The sequence below is a fragment of the Bos indicus genome, chromosome 9 (assembly GCF_029378745.1).
Source record: "Bos indicus isolate NIAB-ARS_2022 breed Sahiwal x Tharparkar chromosome 9, NIAB-ARS_B.indTharparkar_mat_pri_1.0, whole genome shotgun sequence".
Taxonomy (NCBI): domain Eukaryota; kingdom Metazoa; phylum Chordata; class Mammalia; order Artiodactyla; family Bovidae; genus Bos; species Bos indicus.
Genome location: NC_091768.1, coordinates 81,065,383 through 81,086,400, shown reverse-complemented (window position 1 = coordinate 81,086,400; position 21,018 = coordinate 81,065,383). Strand labels below are relative to the sequence as shown.

Here is a 21,018-nt window from a genome sequence, read left to right as displayed (position 1 = left end):
AGGAGCCTGGGAAGGTATAGTCCATGGGGTTGCAAAGAGTCAGACATGACTTAGTGACTAAACAACAAGCATGATTCAGTTAGGAAAACACAAGAATGATGAGTATGAAGTTCTGAGACATGGAGATATATATATCTATCTGTCCTAGGGAAGCTTTTTGTTTGAAATTTTTATCACTAATCAAAGTTTGCATACAATATCAAAGTAAAATTACTATTTAGGTTGGAGTAAAAACTTCTTTTATTGTAGCTATCAGTACCTAATATACACATATGTAGTCTAGGATAGGTTTATGTATTATTATAACAATAATACCACCACCACCACTAATATTACTAAGTAGTTTCTATGACCAGTAGACATCAATCTACTTGCTTCATGAGAATTATTTAATCCTGATGACAACTCCATGTGGTAGGTAAAAAAGAGTCACCCACATAATAGAATACAACAATTTCCCATTAAAAATATTTTAAGGTTATGCCTTGAAATATGTAGGCTTACTTATTATCTTCAGATCCTCCCATATTTCTAGCTTGTTTGAAGGCCTAAAGAAAAATATCAGAAAATATGAAAATAATAATCTAGATAATTTAATAGAAAACTTTGAACTTTGCAGTTCAATATTTAATTATATTTTATCACAAGATAACTGTAAGTGTACAAACAAAGCCCATAAGCTATACTAGAAAATGACTATAATTTCAGTAACTGATGGTAACACCCATTTTCATAAAAGTCAGAGACAGGACTTAGCGACTAGACGACCACCATCACCATTACCTGTGTGTGTCCTTCCAGTCTTTCTCCTCCTTCTGAGCATATGCATATGTGTACTATAAAATCATACAGGAAAACAGGAGTAATATTTATCTTTCCCTTATTTACTATTTTACAAATAATGAAGTAGGTCTATAATCCTTCAATGGTAAGTATTTTTTTTTAAATATCATTACAAACACAGGCATTTAAATGTATATTTAATGTGTTTCTACCCACTGTAGTTGTTACCCTTATTGATTTTCAAACTGCCTGTCTTGGACCATTGTGGGGCTATCCAGGTTACTTCCTAAGTTCTTCTGAAATGAACCCTTTAGTCTTTGACAGCTTCCTTGCTTTCGGACACAAAAGGTGTCTGGGTTCATTTTGTTCAATTTTTGCTGCAAGCCTGAAATCATCCATTTCTCTGAGAGTCCTGGTTCAGAAAACTCAGCTAGTACACTATATGTGTGTATTTATTTGTTGTACATATATTAAAGAGATAAAGTACATCATGAATTCATATTTATACTTCTAATTCAAAATTAGGATCACTTTTTTTTAACAATCTCATTAATCTTATATCTGTATTTCTTTCTGCCTGCACTAGAAATCAGTGAAACCAATATAATTACAATTTGCTTCATCCCTCACTCTGTGGACAACAGTCTCAGAATAGCAATACTGAAAAAAGAGTTTAAGGTTTTTGTTTTTTCAATTCTGTATGCTCTAAGAGTATATATCCCACTAAAAATACACAGTCAAATTTCTGTTTTAAAGTCACTTGGCATAGTTTCTGTTGGGCTTCCCTGATGACTCAGTGGGTAAAGAATCTGCCTGCAATACAGGAGACACAGGAGACATGGGTTTGATCCCTGGATCGGAAAGATCCCCTGGTGAAGGAAATAGCAATCCGCTCCAGTATTCTTGCCCGGAAAACCCCATGGACAGAGGAGCCTGGCAGGATCACAAGGAGCTGGACGTGACTAAGCACGCAGGCACAGCACAGTTTCTGTTTTTGTGCTTACGGCACCAACTAGATGCACATTTAGGTTATTTCATTTAATTTACTATCACTTTAGACATTGCTTTCAAACACTAAACATAGTTATAAATATGTAAAATATTTACATATTTATAAATATTTGTATTTATATTCCCCGATGACTTTACAACACAGGATATTCAAAGAAGTCTGTTTCTGTTCACTTTTGTTTCCTTCTTCATAGGCAACTATTAAAAATATCCTTTAACTTTGTATTGTTTTTCTTTATATAGGCAAATATATATATATATATATATTCATACCTGCCCCTTTAGACAAATGGTAGCATACTATATACATCTTTACTTTAACTTTTTAAAACTTGCAACAATATAGCCTGGACATCATTCCATAATAGTATTAGATAACAGCCATCGTTTTTTTTTTTTAAACCACAGCATAGTACTCCAATGTACTATGCGGATGGAGTTCACTGCTGTTCAAATCACCTTCGTGGTAGAACCAGTTTTTTTGTTTGCATATTTCCAATCCGTCACAGATGAACACTTTTGTAAAATACAATAAAAATAAATTACAAGAAAAATGAAATTAAAAAATGACAAAAACACAATCCCATATTCTTTATTATTATTATCAGACATAAATTTACATTTCAATAAGAAGTTGAACTACCATTACCACTGTGGGATATTACTAGTTTCTTATCTTTCTTTGCCACTGGAGGGACTGCAGAGCTTCAGGTAACCTTTTACTAGATGGCACAAGTTTGACAACTACATGGAGAAAATCCTACCAGGGCCCTACTGCAGCCTTAGCTACTGCTCAAGCCTTGTTGTGGAATACCATATTTTAGTCCCATATTAAACTGGGTATCAACCATAATTCAGGGATTAGGTATTTTAATGCAGTTAAATCACATCTCTTGAATGTTGCCTAAGATAAATCTCAAAGTGATTCTTACCGAAATTCTAAATGAAATAAGAAAATAGTAGTTCCAAAATTTTAATACAGGAAGTACTCAATAGCAGCTGGCTATGGAAAGGCATGAAAGAGATCTCTAGTCTTTCCCATTCTGTTGTTTTCCTCTATTTCTTTGCACTGATTGCTGAGGAAGGCTTTCTTATCTCTTCTTGCTATTCTTTGAAACTCTGCATTCAGATGCTTATATCTTTCCTTTGCTCCTTTGCTTTTCGCTTCTCTTCTTTTCACAGCTATTTGTAAGGCCTCCCCAGACAGCCATTTTGCTTTTTTGCATTTCTTTTCCATGGGGATGGTCTTGATCCCTGTCTCCTGTACAATGTCACGAACCTCATTCCATAGTTCATCAGGCACTCTATCTATCAGATCTAGAAGATATCAAGAAGAGGTGGCAAGAATACACAAAAGAACTGTACAAAAAAGATCTTCACAACCAAGATAATCACGATGGTGTGATCACTCACCTAGAGCCAGACATCCTGGAATGTGAAGTCAAGTGGGCCTTAGAAAGCATCACTACGAACAAAGCTAGCGGAGGTGATGGAATTCCAGTTGAGCTATTTCAAATCCTGAAAGATGATGCTGTTTTGAAAGTACTGCACTCAATATACCAGCAAATTTGGAAAACTCAGCAGTGGCCACAGGACTGGAAATGGTCAGTTTTCATTCCAACCCCAAAGAAACGCAATCCCAAAGAATGCTCAAACTACCGCACAATTGCACTCATCTCACACGCTAGTAAAGTAATGCTCAAAATTCTCCAAGCCAGGCTTCAGCAATACGTGAACTGTGAACTTCCTGATGTTCAAGCTGGTTTTAGAAAAGGCAGAGGAACCAGAGACCAAATTGCCAACATCCACTGGATCATGGAAAAAGCAAGAGAGTTCCAGAAAAACATCTATTTCTGCTTTATTGACTATGCCAAAGCCTTTGACTGTGTGGATCACAATAAACTGTGGAAAATTCTTCAGGAGATGGGAATACCAGACCACCTAACCTGCCTCTTGAGAAATCTGTATGCAGGTCAGGAAGCAACAGTTAGAACTGGACATGGAACAACAGACTGGTTCCAAATAGGAAAAGGAGTACATCAAGGCTGTATATTGTCACCCTGCTTATTTAACTTATATACAGGGTACATCATGAGAAACGCTGGGCTGGAAGAAGCACAAGCTGGAATCAAGATTGCCGGGAGAAACATCAATAACCTCAGATATGCAGATGACACCACCCTTATAGCAGAAAGTGAAGAGGAACTCAAAAGCCTCTTGATGAAAGTGAAAGTGGAGAGTAAAAAAGTTGGCTTAAAGCTCAATATTCAGAAAACAAAGATCATGGCATCCGGTCCCATCACTTCATGGGAAATGGATGGGGAAACAGTGGAAACAGTGTCAGACTTTATTTTTCTGGGCTCCAAAATCACTGCAGATGGTGACTGCAGCCATGAAATTAAAAGACGCTTACTCCTTGGAAGGAAAGTTATGTCCAACCTAGATAGCATATTCAAAAGCAGACATTACTTTGCCAACAAAGGTCTGGCTAGTCAAGGCTATGGTTTTTCCTGTGGTCATGTATGGATGTGAGAGTTGGACTGTGAAGAAGGCTGAGCGCCGAAGAATGGATGCTTTTGAAATGTGATGTTGGAGAAGACTCTTGAGAGTCCCTTGGACTGCAAGGAGATCCAACCAGTCCATTCTGAAGGAGATCAGCCCTGGGATTTCTTTGGAAGGAATGATGCTAAAGCTGAAACTCCAGTACTTTGGCCACCTCATGCAAAGAGTTGACTCATTGGAAAAGACTCTGATGCTGAGAGGGATTGGGGGCAGGAGGAGAAGGGGACAACAGAGGATGAGATGGCTGGATGGCATCACTGACTGGATGGACTCGAGTCTGGATGAACTCCAGGAGTTGGTGATGGACAGGGAGGCCTGGCGTGCTGTGATTCATGGGGTCACAAAGAGTTGGACACGACTGAGTGACTGAACTGACTGACTGACTGATGGAAAGGCAAATTAAGGTTATCTGTCTTGAAGCTGTACTTAGCTGGCATAATTTTGGTGGGACAGGACAGAATTATAGCCATACAGGACATTTCTTCATTTTGACATTCACTGCTAACAGACTTAAAAGTAGATTTAGGTGAAAGTGAAATTGGTAGTCGCTCAGTTGTGTCCGACTCTGGGCGACCGCATGGACTGGAGCCCAGCAGGCTTCTCTATCCGTGGAATTCTCCAGGCGAGAACACTGGAGTGGGTTGCCATGCCCTTCTCCAGGGGATCTTCCTGACCCAAGGACTGAACTCAGGTCTCCCATATTCCATTTGAACTACCCAGGAAGATTTAATTGAGATGAGACCTAATGTACAGTATGCTGAATACAGTTAATAATGCTTCTGTATACTTGGAATTTCCTGAGAATAGATCTTAGGTGTTGTTACCACACGTTAAAAAAATGGTAACTATGTGAAGTGATGGATATATTAATTAGCTTGATTGTGGTGATCATTTTTAATGTATGTGTTTACAAAAAATGAGAAAAAAATTCACTTTATCTTTTTAAAAGATTCTAATTCCAAACCTATGTAAAGGGTACTTTCTATGCCAAGATTCCTATCAAATGATTTGTCTAATGGAAATCAACTCCAAGTTAAATATGACCAGGCTCTTTAATGTTACAAAAATATATTACCAAATTAAGAATTAAACTAATCCTAAGTGTTCTGCCTCTCTTGTGATGAAGTATGTTTAAGATTCTTTGCCACTGAAACTTCATTGCCCCCAACTGCATATAACAATTTCAAATCAAAAGAAAGGTAAGAAAAAATAACACGAAAATATTTAAAGAGGAAACAGGGAATGAGGAGAACTGTTGTCCATCTTATCCTTCCAAGAATTCTCCTCTCTGTGTAAAGAAAAGAGGGCTCATGCCTTTTCTTTAAAGCTGCCCAGGTTTTACCCATCAAAATTAATCCCTTTGCTCTCTAGCCTCTCACATTTTCTTCCCACATTTTGCTTTTACTTTTTAACACAGACTAACCATAATTCAATGTCTTGAATTATGACAATTTATTTCATCTAATTCCTCCTTTGGATGACAAGGTCTTAAAGGGACAGAGACTTTATCTTAATTATCTTGAATCCTATGTTTAATCACCAAGAAAGAATGCCACTGTGTTTGTTGCTACACTTATTGTGTTTGTTGCTACTGATATGCTGCTTTTAATAAAGTGTATTCACTTATTTCATTTGTCTTGTCTTCCCAACAAGACTAAAATTTAAGGCAATTAAAGCCTATTTTTGTATCTCTTCCTTATGTGCATACAGGTAATTAAGTATTTATTTTACTGGGAGCAATCTGCTTGTATGCTTCTTCTTTATATAGTTATATGAACTAATTTATAAATTAAACCCTACATCCATAAGTAATAAAAGTGTGTCAATCTCTAAGAATCACGAAGTTAGGGAAAAAATTTGTATTGTTAGCATTATACTTTAATCAGATTTAAAAATCTGATCAATTGGTTGAAGGAGAGAACGTCCAGGTTCTACCTTTTCTAAAATAGTTATCTCTAGGAACTGTCAGCAAGATCTTGATAAGTAGAGTTGTAACTCTGCGTGGACTATGGACAGTCAATAATATGTACTTAGTTGCACTATTGCAAAATGGGTGTATTATCCAGGTACTCACACTTTTTTGGGGGGGATACATTTTCTTTTATTGTTACTTGATTTTTAAACTTTGTTTTAACCCTTTAAAAACTGCTTGTGACACAATTTGCCTTAAATGCATTCAAAGCTGTGTATGTTTTCCAATTAAAAAATTACAATTTACACTCTCCAAAAACACTACACAAATCTATTGTATACAATTCCATTTGTGTACCCGAGTACACAAATCCATTGTTATTTTGGAAGGTATGACTTGATTATAGAAAATGTTTTCAAAGGAACTTTCCAGCTTGCTGTGTCATCTTCCTGAACACTAAATTCCTATTTGCAAAGTGCAGATGATAGATACTATCTGCCTCACAAAGATATTGTGGAAATTAACTGGGAGGGCTTCCCTGGTGGCTCAGAGGTTAAAGCGTCTGCCTGCAATGCAGGAGACCTGGGTTCAATCCCTGGGTCGGGAAGATCCCCTGGAGAAGGAAATGGCAACCCACTCCAGTATTCTTGCCTGGAGAATCCCATGGATGGAGGAGCCTGGTGGGCTACAGTCCACGGGGTCGCAAAGAGTCGGACACGACTGAGCAACTTCACTTTCACCCAAATGTATCCAGCACCGGGCCTGGAACAGACAGACACTCCAGAAAGAGCACCTTCTATCCCCTGCCTACTGGAGGATGGTTACAAGGCAGGTGAATATTTTTTGCTAAGGGCCCAATTATTAAAATACATTCAAGTGAAACCTTTCCCCACTCCTTACCCCTACTCTCTTCTTGTCCATTAAAGGAAGAAGCATTTCCTTCTGGAAATCTTTTTAAATTAACAGAGCATCACACTAAATTACAGTATTTCAATACATACTACGGGCTTCCCAGGTGGCTCAGTGGTAATCTGCCTGCCAATGCAGGAGACGTAGGTTTGATCCCTGGATTGGGAAGATTCATGGAGAAGGAAATGGCAACCCACTCCAGTATTCTTGCCCAGGAAGTCCCATAGACAGGGGAGCCTGGTGGACTACAGTCATGTGGTTGCAAAAGAATCAGATACAACTTAGCAACTAAACAAAAACATATTATGCTCCATGTATAAGGGCCTCTATGTGAAAGGTACACTGTCATGGTATGATAAATCATTATCATACGTTCATGTTTTATTTGTACTTCATCTTATTAATCATATAAAATGTAAGTTCATATGCCTTATTTATTTAAAATGTACGTTCACATGCTTTATCTATTACGCCGTAAACACTTTAAGAGACACAGATTTAATATAACTAGCAGCTTCACAACATCTGGTTCAGCAACACATTCAATAAGTACTCAAAATTATATTTCTGAATAAATGTCCAAGTGACAGAAAACCTCTTCACATGAAAACCAGAACACATACAAATACTGTCACCCTAAATACTTTGCACATCAAGGTAGAGCATAAACAAATGCACGAAATATGAATTCAATGATATTGTTAGTAAATATTTTTTTATAAGTGTGTCTATTTATCTTAAGCTTTAATTAGAAAAATAAGGAAATTAAAGACTTTTGAAAAGTATTTCAGATACAGTCTATAAACTCTCAGCGTGCTGCATAAAGAATTGCTATAACTTGAGTTTACCTGGTTTTCAGCAGAGCTGTAAGGCTCTCAGAGTTGAGTTGCTGCATCAAGGCCTCTCTCAGTGTTGGGAGCATGGACAGCACTGTAATACAAACAGAAAATTAGAAAGTTCATGAGTGACAGGACTGCCTTCACCGAGAAATGCACATTGTTTTGGGCTACATGACAGAGCTAGCAAATAATGAGTGTCAGAAGGGAAGGTGAAGGCTGGAGTTTTCAAATAAATTTTTAATAATAAAAACTAGTTACATACTAATAAATCACTTACCTGCTCACACAAAGCAAAATTATGCATATACCTATTATGATCACAATTACATATAGAAGAAAAAATGGGAAGAATTAATTCCCAAATCTTAACAGTGTTGGTCTTTAACCTATGGACTATGGATAATTCTTTATTTTTGCAGATTTTTAAAAAAAAGTTTATTTCTGATTTAATAAAATGATCTTTTATCTTTAGCTGTACCTTTTGCTTCACATTTCTAATTTTAGAAAACATTTAGTTATTAAAATTACTACACACAGTGGGCTTCCCTGGTGGCTCAGTTGGTAAAGAATCTGCCTGCAATGCAGGAGAGTGCTTGCAATGCAGGTGACCTGAGTTCGATCCCTGGGTCAGGAAGATCCCCTGCAGAAGGAAATGTCAACCCACTCCAGTATTCTTACCTGGAAAATCCCATGGACAGAGGAGACTGGTGGGCTACAGTCAGTCCATGGGGTCACAAGAGTCGGACATGACTTAGCGACTAAACCACCAACCACCACCACAAAGCGTAGGCATTTGCTATAACCTAGACAAAAGCGCATCAGGCTATTAATAGAAACTCAGAACTGCTGAGATGTAGTTTTGGTTTTGACAATGGCTACTGCCTGTAACTCTAAATACCAACATGTTGTAGAAGTGTAAACACATAAATTTAAAGTGAATGTCTAACACTAAAGAAGCAATGATAACAATATGAAAAAATATCAGAGATTACAAATGCTATATTCTAAAAGGGAAAACTTTAGTGTATGATTTTTACTTCTTGACTAGGCAGGACATTATAAAATCCATGTTAATTTTTTTTCTATAGGAAGTTCAGCTTCTGACCTACTCTAATCCTTTACTTCAGCGCTGCACTCTGTTGCTTCAGCATATTTCCTCAAGGCACATGATTAAATCACCTAACCTACTGAGACCACTAGCGATAGCAGGAGCTCAGAGTCAATGTAAAATGTAGTTTCTTAGTGTCCATGGTATATATATCTAGCCTAAGCATGATATTTTATCCTACCAAGAAAAAGCACTGCTAGAGTCCTACATTTAGGAAATGTAGTTAGTAGGAAACTTTAAAGAGTATGGGGTATGATGACATGATTTAAGAGAAATCTCTTCAGTAATTCTCTTATCTCGGGAGAGATAAGAGCTCCTGACTTCCCACTTGAGCATATTCAACTAAAGACAAGGCTATTCTTGTCTTCCAGGCATCTGTACTAACACTGAACAAATATGTTTCTGTATTGAGTTGAATACAGCTTTTATGTCCTGTTTTAGCCATCCGGCCTCCATGATAAACACCCCTGGTGCAACCACAAATCACAGGACAACCCTTCACCTGCCTTGAATCTGTGCGACCCTGAGCAAATCATTTAACCCTGTGCCTCAGTTTCCTCATCTGTGAACTGAGGGTGACAGTGGGTCTACCTCACAGGACTGCTGGAAGGGTTAAGGATAAAAGGCATTTAGGACACTGCTTCTTTACACATGGAAGTGCTCAGTAACTGTTAGCGCTTTTTAATATTATACTTATTTGGCTTCTTCTGACACATTCCAGTTTGTATCTCCTTAACATGTGAGAGGCAGAAATGGACTTGTGCTCTGACTACCACAGAGCATGTTATATAACTACCTTTGAGCCGAACAGACTTTACTAGTGTAGTCTAAGAGTAAATTAATATTTCCAGAAGTCATATCCTACTCTGTTCATAATAAGCTTATGCTCACCTAGAATTCCCACTCTTTTCTCATACATCCTGCTTCTAAGCAAGTTTGGATAATCCTGACTCAGTACAATTGACTTTTAATGCAGAACAATTCTTTTATCCCAGTCTATCACTTAAATGGGACTAGACTATTTTGTATTCCAAAACTTCATTTGTAGTGTTAGTTACACATCCAAGCATTGTGTCATGTGTAAATTTCATGGTCATTCTTTACAAATCTTTAATAAAAATCATGAACATGATAAAGTCAATGGGCAGGGTACAGAGGCATTCCACTAGATGCTATCTTTCAAACTAGGACCAGCTTCTTATGTTAAAAACTAATTATATTTACCTAAAAGCACTAAATTTTTCTAGTATGTTCATTACCTCTTACTCAAAAGAATAGAAATTACTTATACAATTTGTAACCCCATTATCAATATACATCAGAAAGCTAATTTCGAAATTTTTTCAGTGAACCTATATTTTGGCTTTTAGCACCATATTTTAGTTTTAACTGCCTTATATTAGCTATTTATTCATCTAACGGGTGTGATGGTCATGGAAATGTGCTATCCACACATTTTCTGCTGGGAGGAGCCATAACTGACTGAGAGCTCTAGCTGCCATGTCTCTGGATGTAAACTGCTCCCAGACAGGGACAGTTACTTAGTGAGGATACAAAAGCAGGCCCACTTCTGAGGGACTCCTCTACCAGAACTCTTCGGCTTCAGGACTCCCGATTGGCCTGTCAAGATTTCTCAGAACTGTGCTGTTGTCAGAGTCTCTTCTTACCCAACCTTCCTTCCTTTGCCCATTCTAGTCACAGCATCACACCCGCACCAGGGGCTGAAGGCTCTCCTTGGTAGCTTCTGCTCCCCGCCTCTTATTCTGCAGGGGTGTCCTCCCAGTCAGTCTCCTGTACATCTAACTGCATCTGAGCTGTGCTGCTCAGAGCACTTAAATTGACACAAGGGTCCATATCAAGCTGAGATGTATTTTCAGACCCCAGAAGTTAGTTTTTTCCACTTTTTAAAAATTTGAGTAATAACTAGAAATGAACTATTCTTAAATTAGTCATTACCAGTGGAGAGAGGGAAGAGGAGGAGGGACATTATAACAGTGGTGGGGGGGGGAGGGTTATTATGGGATTATATGAAATTATGTATGTGAAACTTCTGAAAATTATAAAGCACTACAGAATTTAAAGAATCTCTCATTCAAGAGATGAGATTTTTTTTTTTTCCTTAAAATAAAAGGAAAGGAAAAATGGAATGTTCTTATTCTCTAAAAATTCATTAAAATGCCCTTGGTAGTACCACTATGTTGAAAGCTAAATACTGATTCAAAGAAATACATAATTTTTAAAAAGTTGTTTGTTACCGAGCATTTATTACATATCAAGCAGTTTATATAAATTATCTCATCACTTCCTCATAAAATATTTATGAAGTGCGTTTTATGATGATCATTTTATAGAGAAAGAACTACATTTAGATTTGCCCAAAGACACATAGACATCACAAGCAAAACTAGGAATGGAACCAGAACTGCCTCCACCTTGAACCTGTGCTCTTACTTACTGTACCTTATCTGAGTTGCCATTTTATATAGCATTTATGATTAATTTTTTCTTTATAGACTGAAGTATTATTATTTCAAACATTAAAAGCCATACTATGGCCACAACTAAATGTGTCTCTTAACCTTCTTAATTCCAGTCTCTTTATCTGTCAAATGAGACTAAACTAAAAATAAAGTTCTTCCAACCTTGAAAAAAAAATTCTACTTTTAAAATTGAACAAAAAGAACCTACCTTTATAATTTTTTTCTAAATTAGTTGTTCTTGAAAGAAGGAAGGATTAGACTTTAAACAACAAACAAAGAAAAACAAGTTTGACATGGATTTGAAGACTAATTCTTCAAGGAGTTAAGAAAAATATATCACAACACCTTGCCTTCTTCAAATATGGGCAGCTGATTTTGTCACAGCATCCTTCCAGGAGGTTTCTAGCTCTGGAGATTAAATTATTACCACTGATTCACACTGGTTGAATGTATACTACTGTGCTAGATGGACAGTTCTGCAGATGCCTCTGTAAGTGTAAGAAACGGGAGTCTTGACTGTGGCCTACATGGCCAGAGCGCAGCAGGGCACTCCTGCAACCTCATCTCCTACCACACTTCTTCCATTACTCATGCTACTCTAGCTACACAGCCTTTCTGCTGTTTCTCAAATACGGGAATAGCCAAGCTTGTTTCCACCTCAGGCATTCTCTCCATTGTCCCACTTAATTTCTCCTTAGAGGTAAAGAGGCCTGATTCTGTTGGTTGCCCTACCTTAAAGAGCATCCCCACCCCTCACACAGCTCATTCTCCTTATAAACAGTTAAAGCTATTTACCTGGTGTTTATCATCATTTTCTCCCACTAGCATATAAACGGGCTTCCCTGGTGGCTCAGACGGTAAAGCGTCTGCCTGCAATGCAGGGGACCCGGGTTCAGTCCCTGGCTTGGGAAGATCCCCTGGAGAAGGAAATGGCGACCCATTCCAGTACTCTTGCCTGGAAAAGTCCATGGACAGAGGAGCCTTGTAGGCTATAGTCCATGGGGTCGCAAAGAGCTGGACACGACTGAGCGACTTCACTTCACTTCAGCATATAAACTCTGAATGCCAGGTCTTTTTTTCTTCAATTGCTCACCTTATGCTTCCCCAGTACTGAGTATTTGCTGGATGAATAAAGAAAATGAATAAACTAGCATTTATGTTGCGTTATTAATTTACATTGATTTTTAAAATCCACATTAAATGATGTATTTCAGTTAAATCAGGTAAACACTTGCTAGATTTGTCATTTTTGCCTTTTCCTCTAATTTTGCTCCTGGAGATATGTAAATTAATATAAATCATCAAGCAACTTTACACATGTATAAATATTTCTCTGTTTTACCTGTCATATTGCAAGTCCTCTGGTTGCTTTCAAAGTGATACTGTCGTCGTGCCTGGGCAATGTATTCTGCAGCCTCCCTTTCTTGTATTTCTCTGATTTTCTTCTGTCCATATTTTCCCAGGATATATACTCCTAAAATTATTTTCAAAAACAAGTTAGTATACTAATCCAGTTTATTAGAGTATTAAAAATTCCAAATGGTATTTTTAACCCAAGTTTTCCAAATATAGGGCTTATATTAGTGAAAAGCTAAAAATCACAACTTTTAAAAACCTAAATTAAAGAATTATATAAAAATTGCAACCTAAAGAAAAAGAAAAGGAGATTGGCATTTTAAAAGTCAATGGCAGATGGGTACATAAAGATGAAGTCTGAAGAAACAGAAAGGAATTAAGTGTACAAAGTCAGGCGATGCCTTTAATAGTGAACTGGAGATATTCTAAGTGTCCAACAAAAGGGAATTGTTTAAATGCATTATGGCCTAGCTATACAATGGAATCTTACAGCTATTAAAAACCACATTGCTAAATAGTTCATGACTCAAGGAAATATCCATGTCATATTGTTAGACAATAAAATAAGATACTGAAAGTTTTGCTTTTTAATATAAGTAGATATATATGTAACAGTTGGATTTTAATTTCTAACAATGATCACTGCTGAAGAGTGGGATAGTGGGTGACTTTTTTTCCTTCTGCTTGCTTCTCTATGGTTTCCACATTTTCTTCAATCAAAATGTAGTATTTTTAAAAATATAAGAAAAAATTTTAAAGGAAGACTAAAAGAAAGGTAGGTAGTCAGGCAGACATGGAGAACTAGAAACTTAGGCGAAAAAGGGAGGGGGAAGACTGTACAGAAATACCTAACTTATAACAGTATAAAAATATAGGTGGGGTCGTGTGCCTGTAATTTACTTTAACACATATAAGTATAGACAGTGTAACATAAATGGGCACATTTTGGTCATACCCTGTGGGCAATCAAACGTCCTGGCTGGTAAAGTGAACACTCTGGCATGGTTAGTTAGCATTTGGTCAAAAGCCACATTTCAAGGTGTAAGTACTTAAACTAACTTTTACCAAGCACAATAAATATCAGAAATGGCTTTTTACAGATTAAATGTTTAAGATACTGGGTTAGCTAAAACATTTTAGTAATATTCATTTGAACAAGAATACACTAACCTAGCAAATCCTTCACCTTTTAGGAATAGATAGTTCAAAGGATTCTTAGACAAGAGAGTTAACCAAAAGGCCAACAAAATCCTACATTGAGAATATTGTTGCATTTGCTTCCAGTAAATCTTTTATGTGTGTTCTATTGCTGCATCAATAAAGGACACTGGGATTTCAATGAATTTACAGACCAAGTAATATACTGTTTTAATCTATGCTTGCTAACAGATGTTTTAACGTGTGCCAAATTTGTTTCATAATAACTTGGCAACAAGGTTGTAGGAAGTAACTAATCCTCACCTACCTCCAACTGTCTGTAGCCTTCAATACAACAAGAAGAATATAAGGATTGTATGTGAGCTCAGTAAATGGATTTGATGTTTGTCATCAGTGGGGAAGAGACAGTCCTCTAGGAACGTCAAAGTGAATACATATCCTGAACTATTTTCACCAATGTAAGCAATACAGATGAACTGATATGTTATATATCTTAAAAGTCATAGTTCAGTGAGAGTATGCGCTACAAATAATTAGAAACAAAGTGTGACTGCTTTTGTTTGTATGCAAATAAATGCATTTTACTCATCTGTAAAGAATAAATCAAAATTCACATACGGCTCCAGAGCTACCCTTCTCATAACCCAGCCTCAATAAACTGATGGCAGTGCCATAATACTAACGGAATGAAGAAACTGATTTATGTTTCACAAAGTAGCTGTTTGACAGGCAACTCTCACGTAACAACTTCTCAGTGAATTGCTTTTATTTGACTGATGGCTAAAAATTTTGTGTAACATAATTATTATTCCTCAAACAACAGTAGTGTAAAATGAAATGCTGCAACGACACCCCTTGAATAGTTAAGAATTTTCTGGAGTAACAATAAATTTGATTGGTCTATGTGCTTTCCTGAGGAGAAGGTCCACTGCTTTTATTAAATTTTCAAGAGTGTCTGATAAAAGTACTTTAGGGACTACAGTTGACCTTTCAACATCTCCAGGGTTAGGAGTGCAGAACATTCCCTCCAGACGTGGAAAATCTGCATGCAAGTTTACAGTGGGCCCACTGCACAGTTCTGCACCCTTGGATTCAACCAGCTGAGGATCTGCAGTGCTGCAGTATTTACTGAAAAAATCTGCATATAAGTGGCCTGCTTGCGTGCATGCATGTTCCCTCACTTCAGCTGTGTTTGACACTTTGCAACCCCGTGGACCGTAGCCCACCAGGCTCCTCTGTCCATGGTATTTTTTGAGCAAGAATATCGGAGTGGGTTGCCATTTCCATCTCCAGGGGATCTTCCCGACCCAAGGACTGAACCGGTGTCTCCTGCGTTGCAGAAGGATTCTTTACCGCTGAGCCACCAGGGAAGCTCCCTATAAAAGGTCTAGCACAGTTCAAACCTGTATTGTTCAAGCTCAACTAACTGTATTGTCTATTCGGTAACTGTAGTATATGGTTACTAAAGCTAAAAGAATAAATTATTATGGATTGAAGAGTGTCCTACGCCAAATTAACAAGTTGAAGCCCCAGTATTTCAGGAAATGACATTATGTGGAGATAGGGTCTTTGTAGCCATAATCAAGTTAAAAGGTCATTAGATGGGCTTGATCCAGTATGACTACTGTTCTTATAAAAAGGGGAACACTGGACACAGACATGTGTACAGGGAAGATGACATGAAGACACAGGAGGGGAGAGTTATCTACAAGCCAAGGAGAGGGGCCTGAAACAGATCCTTCTCTTATAGCCCTTAGATGGAATAAATTCTGACCTCCAGAGCTGTGAGACAATAAGTTTCTCTTGCTTAAGCCACTCAGTATGTGGTACTCTGTTATGGCAGCCCTAGCAAACTAGCACGCAGTGTTAGCGTAAAATTCTATAATCCATTCTTTCCCTTGAATTAGCATTGAAGTAAGTCTCTACACAAGGACTAATTTATCCAGCTTCTCATTCTCAAAATTCATAAATTCTGGGGTTTTGTTGGTCAGATTTGTCTCCCTAGGGAAATAAGAATGAAGGCAGAGAATTCATTGCCTAAAACATGGAGCTCAGGATCTATACACCTGACTTGCTGCTTGAATTCTGGTCTGAAAGAGATCAGACACCGATAGTCGAGGCATCAACGAGGTAGGAAACTTTGAAGCATGTCCCATCTTTCTGGATTTAAATTTCTTCATAAAAATGAAAGATTTGGATTATAGGAGCTTTAAAATTTCTTCTTTAGTTATAAATAATGAAAATTCATTAAATATCTCAAAAAATAAATGTAAAATGTTTTGAGGTTTCCTTTCAGAACACGGATGGCAAAGCAAAATGTCTTCTAGTCTTTCTATATCATGAAGTGAAGTGAAAGTCTCTCAGTTGTGTCTGACTCTTTGTGATCCCATGGACTGTAGAGAACTCTCCTGGTACACAATTGACGCTCAATACATATTTGTGCTGAACATCCCCTTTCCCACGTTCCCTTCTCCTCTGTAGCTGTGACTCCAGCTGATTCTTCAGTGGGGCTTGCTGAACACGACTCTCTCTCTATGCTCCCACAGACCCTCCTCTACCATGGTACTCTGATACGATGATCGCACTACTTTTGTTTATTTCCATTTCTGCTTTCTGGACGCACCATGAGTTCCTCAAAGTCAAGAAATGAGTCTTATTTCTCTGCATCACCTGAGTTGAAAAAGTGAGGCTAGTCACTCTCATTCAAATGTTTGTTGAATGAATGGATGAATTAATGAAAAACTAAAGAAACCAAGACATTACAGGGATTAAGATATAAATTATAAATCAATGCTCTGAGATTTTTATAGATCAGCAAGTGAATACATATGAATTTGGTTGTTCTCTGCAACACTTTTGCTGGCATTAAAGAGAAAAAAGAGAAAGTGTTATTCGCTCAGGCGTGTCTGACTCTTTGGGTTCCCATGGACTGTAGCCCACCAAGCTCCTCTTATCTACGGGATTTCCAGGCAAGAATACTGGGGTGGGTCGCCATTTCCTTCTCCAGGGCATCTTCCCAATCCAGGGATCAAATCTGTGTCTCCTGCACTGCAGATGGATTCTTTACTGTCTGAGTCACCTAGCACAGAGGTTTTCAAAGTGTGGCTTGGGCACTCCTGCAGGTGTACAATAACCTTCTAGGGCATCTGTGAGTAAAGATTATTTCTGTAATAACACAAATGCTCTTTGCCTTTTTCACTCTCATTCTTGTATGAGTGAGTGTACAGTGGAGTTTTCTAAAGACTACAGGACAGTGAGTATTGCAACTGACTAAATGTGCAAAGAGATATAAGCCAGACAGTAAAGAGATCGTAAAAATGTAAAACAATGCTACTTTTCTCACTTGTTTTCTGAAAATAGTATTTACATTAATATGTGATAGATTTACTATTGTCATTTTAAAATAATTACTATTTCAAAAATACTCTGGTTTTAATTTTTAATAGGGAAACAATTATTATTAGACATAAATTTTATAGAGCTCTTTAGAGTCCTTAATTTTTAAAAGTGTAAAGGAGACCTCAGGCCAAAAAGGTTGAGAACCACTGCTCTAGTCTTAAAACTGATCAAATCGTATGACTTTGTCTAAAGCAGTCATTCAAATTCCTAGTTATGAAGGCCCATAACTCAAAGTTTTTAACTGAGGTTTCTGCGCCCCCCCCCGCCCCGCCCACCACTGGATGCACAAGCTTCTTGGGCAGGAATATTGATATCTTACCTAATTTGCAAGTCTATCAAAATATGCCACTTCCATGAAGCCTTTTCCTAATTTTTTTTCCCCAACTGCACATGCTATTTGCCAGTTTTATATGTATAGCATTTTTTCAGCTCTTACTGTTTTGCACACTTGTTGCTATGCTTTGAATGTTTGTATCTCCTCTACATTCATCTGCGGAAATTCTAAGGCCCTATTCCATGGTGTTGGGAGGATGGAGTCTCTGGGAAGTGCTTAGGGCATGGGTGTGTAGCCCTCAAGAATGAGATTAATGTTCTTATTAAAGGGACTTCACTGAGATCCCTAGACCCTTCTGCCATGTGAGGATCTAACTCAGGAGCAGGCCCCCACCAAGCCAGGTTTGCCCCCTGATATTAGACTTGCAGGCTCCAGAACTGTCAGAAATAAATTTGTTATTATAAGCCACCCAGTCTGTGGTATTTTGTTATACCAGCTGGAACAAACTAAGTCATTTGTTTTCATTCCTCTCAGACCATAAGTTCATGAAGACAGAATGGTACAGTGTAGAAAGAGAAAGTGCTCTAGATCTAACACACTGGGGTTTGAGTTCTAGCTTCCTGGTTATGGACTCTGGGATCCTTGGCGAGTTTCTTAAATTCTTAGCAGTCTGGTTACCATGTTTTTGAATGCAGATAACAATAGCTATCTTGTCATCATCCCCACTCAACAGAAGAACTTAATATAGGGCCCACTGGGTACCCCCAAAATGGTAGCTATTACTATTAAAAATCTCTGTGAATCTTGTATTTCCAATCATATTACTTTCAACACTATGGTGGTGGTTTAGTCAGTAAATCATGTCCAACTCTTGCAACCCCATGGACTGCAGTCCACCAGGCTCCTCAGTCCATGGGATTCTCCAGGCAAGAATACTGGAGTGGGTTGCCATTTCCTTCTCCAGGGGATCTGCCTAACCCAGGGATCAAACCCAGATCTCCTGAATTGCAGGCAGATCTTTACCGACTGAGCTACCAGGGAAGCCCTTCAACACTATTGGCAAGGGATACATGTTTCTTAAATTAGATTGATATGTACCACATTATAAGACCTATCCCTTGAAGAAGAAAGACTATGAGGCTCAGAGAAATGCCAGTCACACTCATCCACTCTTTTTTTCCTTTTAAACTGACATCCCTTTTTGCTATAAAATACTAGGATTACTTTCTTTTCCTGTTCCTCTGAACTTTCCCCCCACCCCTCACCCTTGCCTTTCTCTTTCCTCTTAATCTGTACCTGTAAAGCTCTCGACAGATTTTTGGGAAAAAAAAAAAAAAGAATGTATATCTCTTAAATGTACTTTTTTGCTTCCCTTATGATTATTTCTAATACACCGTTAGGTCATTCCACAAATCTAAAGGAGTACGCTATTTTTTCTTAGGTTCTAAAGAGACACTATTTTCTTTCCTTCAGTCGTGGCAAAAATATTCTATTTATACTTCTTCCATCACATACAAATCGTTAGCTTCTACAAATAAAGTGGACTCAGTAGTTTCAGCACAGTTTAAATATACATTAGATATCAGTGGATAAAAACGCTGAAAAATATTTTTATCTGTAAAGAATTTTTCAAATGCCATAAAAATTTATACTTGATCATTATTGATTTGTGATAGACCTCAGAGAAAAGGAAAACACTCACCTTGCCTCATTAACAAGAAGCCTGTTTCAAATTTTCAAGAATCAACAGAGCTGAATTACTAAGAGTACTGTCAATTTCAAATTGTTTGGGAGCCATAAAATATAATCAATAGTAAGAGAAAAATAACCAAATTCTTTGGGAAACTGCTGCTTTTGCCTTTGACTACTTTTGTAACCAAAGTATGTAGTTAGTGACAATATTTCTCAAAAAAACCCAATGCTAAAAATTCCCTCTTCTCATTCCTGCATTTCTTTCTCCTGTATCACCCAAGACATTTTGTTCTTCCCTTCAGGTCTCCACTCATTAGGACATGATTACTTTATGAGGAAAAGGCTCTCAAGATTGTTATCTAATCTGTTTCTAAATCTCCTCTCAGCCTGGGTAACTTAATTATGTGAATTAGGTGGGAGTTCATCCCAGTCTTGAAGATCCTGCTTGCCCAGCATCCTGCAAGTACTTTCTTACTCCCTAGTTTACTACACAGTTTGTATTCTAAAAGAGCAGGAACAGAGCTAAAATATTGATCTGTGTTTCTAGCATATACCTTCTAGCACAGTCTTTCAGTACAACTGTGCTGTGTTCAAAAAATTCGAAATAATTTTAAACAAGACTCGAAGTGCAAGCTTTAGTTTACTCTCCTCCAATATTGTGAAACTTTTGCGAAGGATGAATGCCAAATCAAGTCCTGAGAGTGGCAAACAGAAGAATTTCATGGGAAAACAAGAGAAGAGAATAAGAAAAAAATGTGTAAGAGAACGGTGTCTTGAAACAAAAAAATAAGAGAGAGAGAAAGAACCCAAGAAACAAACAACCCCCCACCACCCCCACCGCCCAAACACTGAGGTGGGTTATCCCAAAGGCAGTGAGAAAAAGGCGAAAAACAGAGTAAGGGGCAGTGCCAGGGCAAAGGGCACACATTTCACAATTGCAGAGATGTAAAGAGCCTTGGAGAAGGAAATGGCAACCCACTCCAGTACTCTTGCCTGGAAAATTCCCATGGATGGAGGAGCCTGGTAGGCTACAGTCCATGGGGTCGCAAAGAATCGGACACGACTGAGTGACTTCACTTTCTTTCTTTAAAGAGCCTTGGAGGTTTGGCACCCCATTCCCCGTCTCATGGTTGATCGAATCCTGGGCTGTGGTTTCTCCGCCTCTATTTTTGAAGACAGACACCCCTCTCCCACCCCCTTCTTCCAATGCGCCTTGCCAAGAACGCTGTCACCCACCTCCGAGGACCGTGCCCAGGAAGATGCATTTCTTTTTGTGACGTTTCAGAAAATTCCACGTAGATCTAAACATTTTCAGGCCCCCGGGGTGCGGGCTGTTTAGAGGGAAGGGATGATGGTCCACCAGGAAACCTTTTCTTTGTCGCCTGGCACGGACGACCCGGCTGGACGGCCGTCGTCCCGCTCGGTGCTCTCCAGAAATCACAAAGGCGACTTTCCGCAGACACTGTCACCGGAGCGGGAAGGGGGCGTGGACTATAGCTGAGCAGTTGCCTTTTTCTGTTGCAGCCGCAGCTCAC

The 21,018-nt window shown here is 38.2% G+C and overlaps 1 protein-coding gene across 3 annotated transcripts in view; it reads right to left on the bottom strand.

Annotated features, from left to right (window-relative positions):
• The window catches only part of PEX3 (peroxisomal biogenesis factor 3), a 37,313-nt gene extending 16,327 nt beyond the window's left edge, over positions 1-20,986 (bottom strand). For all 3 annotated transcript variants that reach the window (XM_070796292.1, XM_070796291.1, XM_019967526.2), the window contains exons 1-4: positions 20,720-20,986; positions 12,947-13,078; positions 8,026-8,107; positions 505-548 (exon numbers count right to left, since the gene is read on the bottom strand). In XM_070796292.1, coding sequence (XP_070652393.1) covers positions 505-548; positions 8,026-8,107; positions 12,947-13,078; positions 20,720-20,792 — 331 coding nt within the window. In that variant the 5' untranslated portion in view covers positions 20,793-20,986. The remainder of the gene's footprint in view (positions 1-504; positions 549-8,025; positions 8,108-12,946; positions 13,079-20,719) is intronic.
• Positions 20,987-21,018: the final 32 nt, after the last annotated feature.